This window comes from Pseudophryne corroboree, chromosome 10 (genome assembly GCF_028390025.1).
Source record: "Pseudophryne corroboree isolate aPseCor3 chromosome 10, aPseCor3.hap2, whole genome shotgun sequence".
NCBI lineage: Eukaryota > Metazoa > Chordata > Amphibia > Anura > Myobatrachidae > Pseudophryne > Pseudophryne corroboree.
The window spans coordinates 300,427,043-300,440,746 of NC_086453.1; the positions used below are offsets into that span (position 1 = coordinate 300,427,043).

At 39.2% G+C, this 13,704-nt stretch overlaps 1 protein-coding gene across 2 annotated transcripts in view; it reads right to left on the minus strand.

Moving 5' to 3' along the window:
• RNF207 (ring finger protein 207) overlaps positions 1 to 13,704 on the minus strand; it is a 201,278-nt gene that overhangs the window by 159,097 nt on the left and 28,477 nt on the right. The window contains exon 1 of one of the 2 annotated variants that reach the window (XM_063943428.1): positions 9,773 to 9,989. The exons of the other annotated variant lie outside the window; for it this stretch is intronic. Within the exon in view, the coding sequence (XP_063799498.1) occupies positions 9,773 to 9,786 (14 nt within the window). The 5' untranslated portion in view covers positions 9,787 to 9,989. Of the gene's footprint in view, positions 1 to 9,772; positions 9,990 to 13,704 lie in introns of those variants that run through there. 2 annotated transcript variants of the gene reach the window in all.

Consider the following 13,704-nt stretch of genomic DNA (forward strand, 5'->3'; position numbering starts at 1 on the left):
CAGGGATTGCTCCTTACTACTTCATCTCACTGATTCCCACAGACCAGCCAAATATACACATAGTCCTCCAGTTACCCTGCACGGACTTCACATTTACGTCGGGTTCACAAAACTACAGTCATGACAGCTACTCTGCCCACTACATCATGTGCCATTTGGCATGGTAGTCACAACTTAATGCAGAATTATAAATCATTAACAGGAATTAGAAGAAACAAAAAAAGGAAAAAGGTAACTACCAAACTTCATCTTACAGCATGACATACATACATACATATACATTATATATACAGTATATATATATATATATATACATATACATATACACATACATACACACATACACATATATATATATATATATATATATATATATATATATACACACTGTAGAGATCAGCAGCACTCCGATCCGTTACAGACATATAAATAAAGCCGGTGCCTTCCCAGTAACAACCATAAAATGGATGTCCATAAATAAACAAAGCAGTCAGCGGCACTCACGGCTCCCGATCAGAGAATGAAAAAGATACAATCGCTGTGTTGTGACAACACAGCAATTGTGTCTTTTTCATTCCCTGACCGGGAGCCGTGAGTGCCGCTGACTGCTTTGTTTATATATATATATATATATATATATATGTGTAGCATGACATTTTCTTTTCTTTATATATTTTCAAAGTGTTATTCTTACAGCAAATTTACAAATGATATATTTTCTGGGTTATATTTTGGGTTCTAATCCTGGGTATGACTGCTAAGAAAGATGTGATTTAAAATAAAAGACAATTAAATGTATTAAATACAGTATATAAAAAATTTTCAGAACACTACATACACACACACACACACACACACACACACACATACACACAAACACACCACACTAAGAATGCCAAATTGATTTCTCACAAAATATTTAAAATGCCCGCTCTAATATATATTGTAAACGCCTGCACCTCTTATTGCCATATCCCATGAATGTGCGCTAAACATCGCAAAACACTGCATCCCATAAGAGAAAACAATACACCCACACATTATCTGAGTTCCAAAGCTCATTGATGTCTATATTTGTTATTAAAAAGGATATGGATTCAATATATACTACAAAGTACAGTAAACCTATAGTTACATGGTTACACTCACACAGTAAGAAGTTAGAACATACAATTACATACAGTTTCAGTTACATGCCAGCGATACAATTACCATTCCCTCCAATGCAGCTTATGTCTCCCTCTCTCTGTAAATAAATACAGGAACTGAACTGCCAACAACTCCTCCAACATCCTCTGAGACCAAAAGCAAGTAACTGACCTCATGTGTGGTCAGCTTATGTCTCATCTAGTTTCTGGGGGAGGGGACTCATGATGAGTCACCAGTTCCTTTGTATATGGTAATCAGATTCATCCTTGAAGACATCCAAAGGGCTGGCCTGCGTTCCCTGTCCACTGTAACATTCATTGTTCTAACAGTGATTTTAGTTTTTATACATGTAATCATAACTATTCGCTGCAATGTCCTATAACTTCATAACAAGTATCAAATTAATCTACACATTAAGCTGGTTGTTTTAATAGTAAACATGACCGGTCTTTCTTGTTTAGTTCAAATAATACACATTCATGACATTACTTCATTAGATAATTTTAAATCATCATGATGTCTGGCGCTTGATATTATTATAATTATGTACTGTATGAAATAAGTGTCGAATCCATCTCTGTGGCATGTCCGTGTAAATGCGTGTGTTACCATATATGGCTGTGCTCGTGCGCGTATTTGCAAGTATAGCGACTTATATGTGTGTAGTTTGAATGTTCTCTTTGTGTAATATTTTTGACTTCGACAGTCCACCCTTTGGCAGTAAACAATAACTGCCATCAACTATTAACATAAGAAAAAATATTTCACACAATAATCGGTGACCTAGACACAAGTATGTATGCATTTCGCAAATCAGACACTTGACTATATTTGGGGAAGACAGGGAGGAGGACGAGACATCCTCTATATGCACTCGGCGGTCACGGGACCACTGGTTGGGTGTGGGACAACATTCAACCTATAGAGTATGCTGGGACAGTGCTTTAGCCTATAATGTCTGATTTGTGATGAACATTTCACACATACATGTACCTATGTCTTTGTACACTGATGTTTGGATTCAATTGAGGTTCTGCTGGGTAGGTGAAGTAGACACAAACAAATCGTGACAGTGACATATAAAATTTTCATGATCTATATATTCCTATCATTTTCTGAACATTGTTTCCTTTTCTGGAACGTATGCTAGGTCTGTTTAATCATTGAACAAGGGTTATAAGTAGTGTCCTTCTTAAATAACATAAACCTTCGGAGTTCAGGGAGAGCCACTCATAAACCTTTCTTCCATATATATTAATGAGCTCTTTATCTGCAATGTGCGAATAGCCATTGTCTGACTGTTCCTGATTACCTCTGAACTCCATAACTACTAGAACTTTGATTTTTCTCTGACTTTAACAAACTGATCGGCTAATCCTGGGATCCTATAAGGAAATCACTCCTTCCTACAGAACCAGTTCCAGTCCCACACTCGACTCCTCATAAAAAAAAAACCTCGCAAAAATAGAATATCCTGATAGAAAATGTTTGTCAGCGGGAAAGAGAGAAAAGAGAAATAGAACAAAACAACTCTTGTTCATAACAAATCAATTACAATGACTGGTCTTTCTGCAATCCTTTAGTACGCTCAGGTAGTGTTCAACAGTGCCGCCTCTCAGTCTTCACGGAACAGAGTCTCTGGTGATACTTTTGTGATCTCTTTGCCTTGCTCTTTGAATACACAGTTCACTTGGAACACACAGTTCACTACGAACACACAGTTCACAAACTCGAATGTGAGCAATAAACTACTTTATCACGAGTTCTCTCCGGGTCAGCGACCTTCTTGCAGTGGGACGAGTGGACCCAAGTCTCTCTTTCAGCGACCTTTAGTGCTGTCAACAAATCTTGGTATGGTCCTTCCCACCTGTCTATTAGGCAACCTGAGCGTAAGAACAATCACACAGTCTCTTGGTTCACAATCAAGACAGTTAGCATTTGGCATACCAGCAATCAACAGTTTCAAGTTCTTTGTCAAGTTCTCAAATGCTGGCTCATCTCAACAAGGTACTGTACTGTCACCTCATTGGTGTATTTCTGATCATTGTGCGGATCAATCATGACATGAGGTTGTCTTCCAAAAACAACCAAAAGACACAAATACCAAAACAAAAACAAATTTCGAAGATGGTGATTCGTCGAGTGAAGATCTGGGAGTGGTTCCGAAGCTTACATAATACTAGTGGCAGTATCTATGATCACAATAGTACAATTTCAAGCTTTGCTCCTACTTCTAGGGGTACCATTATCTACACACAAATTTCTGCGCAATTTTTCTTTGCGGTAAACACAGCAGCATCCGTGGCGGCAGGAAATGCCTCTACCCAGTTTGAGAAAACATCAGTGCACACCAATACATAACAATAATTCCTAAAGGGTGTTAACTGTACGAAGTCGATTTGTATTTCCTGATAGATCCGTCTGCAGGAGGGATATGGGATGGCTCTGTTGGTATTGCTTTACCAACATTCTTCCTCAAGCAAGTAAGACAGGTCATTGCTCTCTTTACCTGCATGAAAATAGAATCCTGGAGCACACCAGTAGACTCTCATCAGCCTGCACCTACCCTCTTTGCCTAGATGAGTCAGACCATGTGCCACCTCAGCTAGACTTGGAAGGTATGCTCTGGGGGCTACTGGCTTACCGTGTCCACCTGCCCACAGTCCTGAGGACTCCTGGCCATACCCCTTTGTCCTCCAGACTGCCTCTTCCTGCAGGGAACACAAAGTTTTGTATCTTAATTTAACTATCATGTGTTTGCAATGTAGAGTACCATGAGAATAACTCAAAAAGAAAATAAAAGAAAAAAGAAACATCTCTAGAGGAGAGAAAGAAGAAGAAAATGAAAAAGAAAATGTCAGGTTTGCCATTCACCAACAGGCATATCAATGTTTATACAAAATTTCCCTTCACCAGTATTCCCATTCTCCACCCTTTGTGCATGACAAGGCACACTGCAGTAATACTGGTGTCATCGTGCTGTTGAGATATACTGGGTTTGGGCAAAACTCTGAAGGACCTAGGCATGTGGAGTTTGAACTGTACTTGGGTCCATGTATTGTACCACCCTGTGTGAACGCAAAAGATGAAGAGGAAAACTGTAGAGAAACAGAATAGAGGTTGGTGACAGATGAGTTTGTAGAGGTGAAGAAGATTTTATAAAAATTTGACAACTGGATTGGGCACTACAGGGAAGTGATTCTCTACTTGGTCTACTCCCCTTAAAAAAACATTTCTGTGTGTCTTATCTCTACTGGGACTATCCCAGCCATCAATCCAGTCTCCTGTCCATCCTAAGTTCATAGGGAACCCGGTATCTGTGAGTTAATTTCCTCTACCTGTGATGGACATGCATCTAGAACAGTGAAATGTAACATCAGTAAGTTGCATTTATTCTGTTCTTCCCATTAGCCGAATCTGTGTTTTCTATATGGCTTATGATTCCTTACTATATGTCCCTTGGTCCCGTCTATGTGTTTAATAATGTGGCTTGTGTTTTCTGTCTAGGGAATCTATATTCACTATGTGTCCTACTACTCCTACAATCTCTGGCAAAATGCCCTTCCTTCCTACAAGTGTAACATATTATTGACCATTTGGGATCTGGGGTTTGGACTGATGGGTCTTTCCTGTATGTGCCAGTATACTTACCGTCCTCAACCTCTCCGCCTGTTGTTCTCTGCGCCTAACACTATTCTTGTGATGTTCAATAGCACACTATCTAAGATTAGCTACTGTGACCTTTCCAATTTTGCAAAGAAGTCTGCACCCTGACACTCAGTGCCTTCTTGAGCCCGTCCATTTGCACAGAGACAGCCATCTCCCATTTGCCGAATTAGTGTTTACCAGTGGTCTTATCCAGATGGAGAGTTTTCTATTTCTGCAAAAGACAAAAACAAAAAAAAAAGTTTAACAAGCTTCTAGGTCATGCAAAGTATTTCATTCAATCCTTCTCATCCCGTACTAAGGGTCTGTACGTGGTCCAACAAACATTTCCAAGCTCATCTTTACTAGGGGCATTACTAGGAATGAAAACTTCTTATATGGTAACTGAAAGAAATACCCTGGGGTTACCTTGTCTCTGTCCGCTTTCCTACTGGCAAATACTAATGTGCGGACAGGTTTTTCTCCATTTCTGATGTTACTTTTTTTATTTTTTTTTGTTTTATTTTTTGTTTTACTATATATGTACACGAATGATACCATACTTACCTGTTCCACTGGTCTCAGCCACTTCCCCACATGCTACTGCTCTTCTTTTACCGGTTGGATACTCCTCTGGGTGCATGAGAAATGGCTGAAAACGATCAGGTCACCTTCTCCTCCTAAATAAAACTTCAACATTCATTAGTACATATATAGGTTACAGTAATATTTTTCATTTTTTTATTATTTTCTTTCTATAGTTTGTATGCTGGCCGTAACTGCTTCCACATCTACATAAGGCGGTGTACTTGCATTCTCTTTTTTTTTTTCTTGGTTATTGTTGCTACAAGTTCAAACAGTTCTTATATTTCCATTCTTGTCTTATATGACTTTGGTTAGACATACCACCTGCAATACCTTAGGATCAAACTCGCCAACCCCTCTTGCTGTCACAGGTTTAAACAATTTGTATGTCTGACTCTTTGTTTTTTTGGGATTTTATCAGACATATTCTTATCCTTAAGTTCTGCAATACCTCTGGTTCAAAGCTGCTCACCTTAGGGAATGGTACCCTATCTTTGTCAGTAATACGTACCCATTCAGACAAGTCTTCAGTGTGTGATCCATATTTACCACACATAACAAACCTCGCTGACCCCTTGGGCCGTGGCTCTTCAACCTGAACCCTGGCTACAAAACGTCCACCGCTTGTGCAATTGGATCCCATCACGGGCTTTTTCCTTTTACGCAATCCCCAATGCACAATACGAATAGACGGTGAAAGTTCTTAGAGCGCTTTCACCCACTCCTTCTCCGCTGAGTACCACGACTCACTCCAATAGTGATCACCGCGAACCCAGCGAGGTCCCTATCTGATTTCTATTTACTGGAAGTGTTTAGGAGTGACTTACCTATTCCAATGAATATACACCGCTGGAGATTTTCCTGAGAGAGACCAGCGAAAACTCCCTATAACCTTATACACAAATCACACTTGCGTATGCTCTATACATCGCTAATGGTACCGCGATTTTACGCAAAAGCTCGTAAAGGGGTATCCAGTTGCGCTATATATATCGCACCCACAAATGCGCGGTCCAATCGCACAGCATATAGGTACTTGTTACCTATCTGCCATACGACCACGGGTCGATGTACAAACTGCGACCCTCAGTCCGGAGCGTAATACAAAAACCTTTTAACTTCAAAACTTCGCAATACAATGCACTATCACGCTCCTTTACAAATCACCTCACGATTTGCATATTATACTTTATACTAACGTGAGTCAGCCGCCTCACGCCACCAAGTCTCCACTCACTTGATGTACCACACGACGGGATCCCGAATTACTGAGTTCGAATTTCACTCACTCTTACGTTCGCTCACTCAAATACACTTTGATTTTCTGTACAGAAAATTTAAATTAATTCAGATAGGCAGCTTTACCCCAGAGGCAATACAGTTTTTAAACTAAATTTAGAGTAACCTGCTTTTGAAATCTGATAGTTATGTGCTATTGTATTAAATGTCTACTATCCCACCTTTGAACTAAACGACACTATTGTATAATTTGTACTCAGCGCCTGCATTCTTACGCACTTTGCGCAAACACGCGACCGTGCGTGTCTCTTACGCTGCGTGCGCAGTCATGTACTTTGTCCGAGACACGTGTACAAAACCCTGCATCCGCAATAAATCACACAGCTCTATAAATGTGAACAATACTAATTACTAATGCCCACTAGACACAACTTGTTCTGTATAAACTTTTATGCAGACCTGCGTTTGTGTCTTTACGCTTACTTCCTTAAAATACTGTTTTTTTCAAACTTACCTATAAATTTACCTATATAGCAACAAATGTATTCTATTTCACACAGATCTATAATGACTCTAGCAATAATCAATAATTTAAATGATATGATTCAGATTGGATAGCTATCTTGCAGAACATACACTGATATAAATATACACATAATTATAATAATTATATATATGTACCATTCACTGGTCTCCTGAGACTCATTTACCCATTCAGTGCTTCTAATTTGCATATCAAGAGAGGTTCATATGCCTGTTCAAGAGGGTAGTGGGACATATTAATTAACATTTCAATGGCTATCCTAAACTAGCAAGCAGAGTTACTAAATCCTAGAGGTAAAAGAAAAAAAAACTTTTTGTTTATTTTTTTATTTCTATGTGTAATTCTTACATCAAGTATTCATCTCACTATTAACTTTCACTAGGCCCCATTAAAACTATTTGTAATCGACTATGGCATGGGTTAAATAAATGCATTGGTAACTCATAAATCGTGTTTCATGTGACCAAGGAAAGCTGATTATTCTGAGCAGACTGAAAATCAGCCATCTAGAAAAATGACCTTCCCAAAATGGCTGCTGCTCCTCCCCCTTCCACATCCATGAGGGTTACACAAAATGGTGGACAGGCCATGTGGTTAGTCCAAAATGGAGGACAGACCATGCGGCTTCCTTTGTCACAAAGAAATCACACATTATACAAGCATCAGAAGTTATTTTAGGCCTGAGTTAAAAATAACAACTATATCAAGGCTATGCAGCAACTTTTAAATGTACTTTTAACCCTACTTAACAGATAAGCAATCCAATCTGAATCAAACACAATATGACTTATTTGAACCTTGTTTTGCAACAATAAAAATACATTTTTGCATCTTAAATATTATGAGAAACGCATTGTCCCTTTAAATTTCATATCAGCGTCTTACTAATAACACAACAATACACACGGATATGATGATTTTCTCAGCTTTTATAATGCGTCCATCACAAGCTGATCGACCACAGCGTCGCGTTTATAATGTACAGTGCATCATTAAGAACGTGATATCGCGGACCAGCCCCCATCTAAGAATGCCAAATCGATTTCTCACAAAATATTTAAAATGCCCGCTCTAATATATATTGTAAACGCCTGCACCTCTTATTGCCATATCCCATGAATGTGCGCTAAACATCGCAAAACACTGCATCCCATAAGAGAAAACAATACACCCACACATTATCTGAGTTCCAAAGCTCAATGATGTCTATATTTGTTATTAAAAAGCATATGGATTCAATATATATTACAAAGTACAGTATACCTATAGTTACATGGTTACACTCACACAGTAAGCAGTTAGAACATACAATTACATACAGTTTCAGTTACATGCCAGCGATACAATTACCATTCCTTCCAATGCAGCTTATGTCTCCCTCTCTCTGTAAATAAATACAGGAACTGAACTGCCAGCAACTCCTCCAACATCCTCTGAGACCAAAAAGCAAGTAACTGACCTCATGTGTGGTCAGCTTATGTCTCATCTAGTTTCTGGGGGAGGGGACTCATGATGAGTCACCAGTTCCTTTGTATATGGTAATCAGATTCAGCCTTGAAGACATCCAAAGGGCTGGCCTGAGTTCCCTGTCCACTGTAACATTCATTGTTCTAACAGTGATTTTAGTTTTTATACATGTAATCATAACTATTCGCTGCAATGTCCTACAACTTCATAACAAGTATCAAATTAATCTACACATTAAGCTGGTTGTTTTAATAGTAAACATGACCGGTCTATCTTGTTTAGTTCAAATAATACACATTCATGACATTACTTCATTAGATAATTTTAAATCATCATGATGTCTGGCGCTTGATATTATTATAATTATGTACTGTATGAAATAAGTGTCGAATCCATCTCTGTGGCATGTCCGTGTAAATGCGTGTGTTACCATATATGGCTGTGCTCGCTGCGCGTATTTGCAAGTATAGCGACTTATATGTGTGTAGTTTGTATGTTCTCTTTATGTAATATGTTTGACTTCGACAACACACACATATATATACATACGTACACATACATACATATATTTATCTTAATATAGGAAATAGGGGGGGCACCAATATTTATCTTGCCTCCGGGCAACTGGGACAAACTTACGCCACTGAGCCAAGTCAACTCAGTTTACAACAAAACCATAATAGAGCTATTTTAGTGGATGTATTTCTTTTTATCATGTGTTAAAATAATGGAGCTAGTGATTTCTATAACTTGACTATTTATAACCTACAAAACTATGTCTAGTGGAAGATGAGAGCTCTTGGACAATTAACCTGTCACTGCCCTAATCACTCCTACAGTATGTCTGACAGAATGCACTACTCATGTTTGTTATAAATATAAAATACATTGTTAGCAGGAATAAAGTCTAAAGTATATAAAAAATTTAAAATAGATGAAAACTGCATAAACTAAAGCATAAAAAAACCAAAGTAATAACAAACCACAGTAAATAATAACACATTTAATAAAACAGTATGCTGCTAAAAAAAATCTTTCCAATTTAGAAATATACACAATTACACAAATAAAAATATTATAATAAAATAAAATTGTTTAACATATACGGAAAAAATGTAAAAATATATAAAATATATATCTTACATTATCTGTGCCATTTATTACCATCTGCAAATACTAGGATGTTGCTCTCCAGTATAACGTACTGTCACTGCCACGCAGGAGGGAATAGAAAGCTGATAAAAAGTTCCAAACAACAGATCTCATCATTGTCCTACAGTCCCTCCACGCAGTGGGGAAATATATAGTGTTATTAAAGTGCTGCCTGTCTGTAACAATCACTTGCAGAGATTGTGTTTCACAGCGCTAGGCTCAGCCTTCTCTAGCACTGCTCTTGCTGGAGTATATTAAGGCTTTGAAAGCCTTTAATCCAACTGGCGACTCCTCATTTCCTTCTAGCCTCATAAACCATGTGCCGAGACGCAATGTGGCCTATACAAGTCACTGGAGACCTTTCATGGAGGTAATTTAACCAGTCCTACCAAAGATTGGTGAGCAATGAGAACCCAGTAGCCAGCCTGAGAAAACATAAAGCAGGTATAATGTGTCATAGAACCATGGGACACCCATTCAGCGTAATAACAGATATGAACTGTAGATTTTATCTTCAATGTGTGGAACTGATGGTTTTACCCAGTCATGCATTTTTATAGGCTTCTTAGCATCCTAGCTAAAGTTATTTTCCTTGACCAGTGACTTCTGCTGAGTTGATGGCTGTTATACGAGCTCCAAGGGGTTGGTATTTTACCGGTGTAGGCCACAACCAAATAAGAGGGGAGGTATTTCCCTACGAGACGCTGTACAGGGTTGTACCACTACAACAACCCTCTATATTGGCCAAGGCAGAGTTAATGTGCTGCAGCCAGGTTATAGTACTCTGGGATTGCTAGAGTCTTGCTCAGTGGCCTTTGTTCCCAGAGCTGGAAGTGAGAACGTTCTGAAGCCTGGCCAGACAGCTGAAGGCAACCTGGAGATTAATTCCTTCCACACTCAAGGGTTGCCCAAGTACAGCTTTTAAAATCATTATAAAATTACTGGCGCCCTTTCATTTTTATTACACTCATCAGAGCAAGATTTTCATGACGAAACCTGAGATTTTCATAGGCACATTACTCTCCTTTGGACCAATAGGAGAATTAATTGAAGGAAAGTTAAAAGACCTCTAGAAATACCCAACAGTAATCAACACACTCTTGACTACTATTCCCGGGATTTCACATGAGAATAGTATTGGATTCCTAATCATAAATCAACACTGTTTTCCTCATGTAGCTTTCCCAATTCACCCTCCAAATATCCTTCCCTTGGCCTTAGTATGTAAGCGTACTCTCCAACTGTACCCTTTTGGCCGGTACAGTACCGTTTTATTATAATCTGTACCGGCCAAAAGGGGCCTTGTACCGGGTTCAGCATCTATAGTAGTCCCATAGAGTTAAATGGCAGCGCCGCTGGGCCATGCCCCCTTTACCCATGTCCACGCCCCTTTTCCTTTTTTGTGCCAAATTCTGGCTCTGCAATGTTGGAGAGCATGTGTAAGCTCTTATAGGCAGGATCCTCCTCCCTCTTGTTCCTTCCTAGCACTATCCATGTCACCAGGGCTCCGCTCCTTTCAGTGACTCTCACTGTTTGCTCGGCCATTCGTTGGGTACTGGATCACAGAGTGCTCAATTTATTCCCACCCACGCCACACCACTGTATGCTTTTGTTAGCTTCAGCGTGTTTCCCTACCCTTGCACCTGTTACCTGTCCCACCCAGTCTGTAGTGTAATACTACTGATTGGTACTTGGGCCTAATTCAGACCTGATCGCTGTTGTGTGAAATCGCAAAGCGGCCGATTATTGAATGACTGTGCATGCGTATGGATTGTAATGCACAGGCACGAGGCCAAACTGAAAAAATCATGCGTCTTTATCTCTAGGCGTACGCAGATTGATTGGCAGGAAGAGAACATTGGGGGTGGTAACTGCCCGGTAACGCGTTTCAAGGCGGGTGTGTGATGTCAGCTACGGCCCCGATCAGCCTGTTTTTTTTGCACTGTAAGAGTAAGTCCTGGGCCATGCACAGACTGGAAAAGTCATTCAATGGTGAGTGAGTTGCGAACGGATTTGCTGCTGACCAACGATTATAAAGCTTTTTGCACGGTGTACGCAGACTTGCACGGGACGGATTTTCAGTCTGGCTGGGCGGCGACTATCCAATTGTAAACCTCTGCAAATTCGCAGAGGTGGTATCAGGTCTGAATTATGCCCTTGTGCTATTGTTTGCAGTTGTGTAACGTACTTATGCTCTGATACCCTGTGCCTGTTTTGAAGGGATGATTTAAATCTTACATGAGAATTTAGCTCCCAGGCTAAGTGTTGGAAGCTATTCAATTACAGTATTTCCCACGATGGCCACTTTATTTATTTATTCATTTATTAACAGTTTCTTATATTGTAACCCTTGTCTCAGGGATTGAACTAATAGGTTAATATACACCTTAGTGTAGTGCCTCCACCCAAATATTTATCTTCTTCACTAATTATGAAAAAGGCTCAGGGTATATTTGGGACACCCTGTATTACTACTATATAGATATATATAGATATATCTCAGAATTACCTTAGCTAGGTTATTCTTATATCCTATTTCTTCTTTCTTGACAGGTTAACTTAATTCAGATGATTGGTGTTCAGATTATCTCCACTTCACGGAACCAGGTAAGTAATATACTAGAAACCAGTCATCTTTGTTAGACTTTACTCACAGGTATAATAGATATCTTACATACGATCATACCCTACTTTTCATATTAGCCCCAAAATAGAGGACTATTAAATTAAATTATACTCATAAGATGAAACATTTCATAACCATCACTATAATTTACATAAAGATATATATCTATATACATATACCACTATACTTCATAGCAAAGGTCATACAACAATGTATATCACAATATGAATCAGTAAATATACCATTAAGTCCCTGCTACTATATAGTCCGACTAATCCCTTGACTCCTCTTGTATTTAAAGTTGTTATATATATAAATATTTTGTAATCCTCACTTGTATGAGTAGCTGCTTAATTATATATGCATATATAATGTATTGATGTTAATATCAAGCAATATAGTTCCTCCAAATTGAATATGCAGAACCTTTGTAATAAATAGTCCTCCTTTAATCCTAAATAAAGAAAAGATGGTGCTCCTGAGTAATAAAGACTGTCCTCCTCTCTGAATGTTCAATCTTTCGTCACTGCAGTTAACTATGAGCAGAGGGAATATTCCTTTACAATCATTACTTTGTGTCTATTGCAGTAATGTGTATCCATTTGATGCGGTGCTGAAGTTATATGGATACAAATAGTGTAACAGTATCCATACTGACTAGACTTGCTGGAATTACTTTGTATGTGTCACTTGTCCTGTGCTAGCCTGTAGTTTAATCTTCTCAATAAATAGGATACGTTTATAGTCTATTTCCACCGAAGTATTACTACCTCACCCGTCATAGATGGAGACGAAATAGGCTTATTTCCCTTCAGGTTACAAAGGGAAATCTTTTAACACTGTAAGCAGGTGATAGTTCTCCACTTAAAGTTAATTAGTACGAATCTGTAAGCAGGTGTTGCATACTAATAAGTATTACCTGTAGCTGCCACAATGCACTGTATTCCTCTCTTAGTGTCTATGGTGAATAGGTGCTTATTAGAAATAGCTTTACAGACCTTAGATGGCTTCGGTGAGTGCCTCCTGACACTCACTATGTCTGATGATGGAGGCCCTGCCCACCGTATCTTTCATTGGAGGACAGTGAAGTGGCTATTGGATACAGGATGAGTTTGTTCACTACGCTGTTCTAGTCGTTACAGCCCCCGCTGGCCGCTGCTGATCTTTATAGTCACTCTCCTTCACAGCCCCTCTGGCCGCCGCTGATCTGGCCGCCGGCTATCTGGGCTCCCGGACTCGACTGGTCACAGCTGAAGATCTTGCCGGTGGTTCTCCTTCACGGCCACGCTGGCCGCCG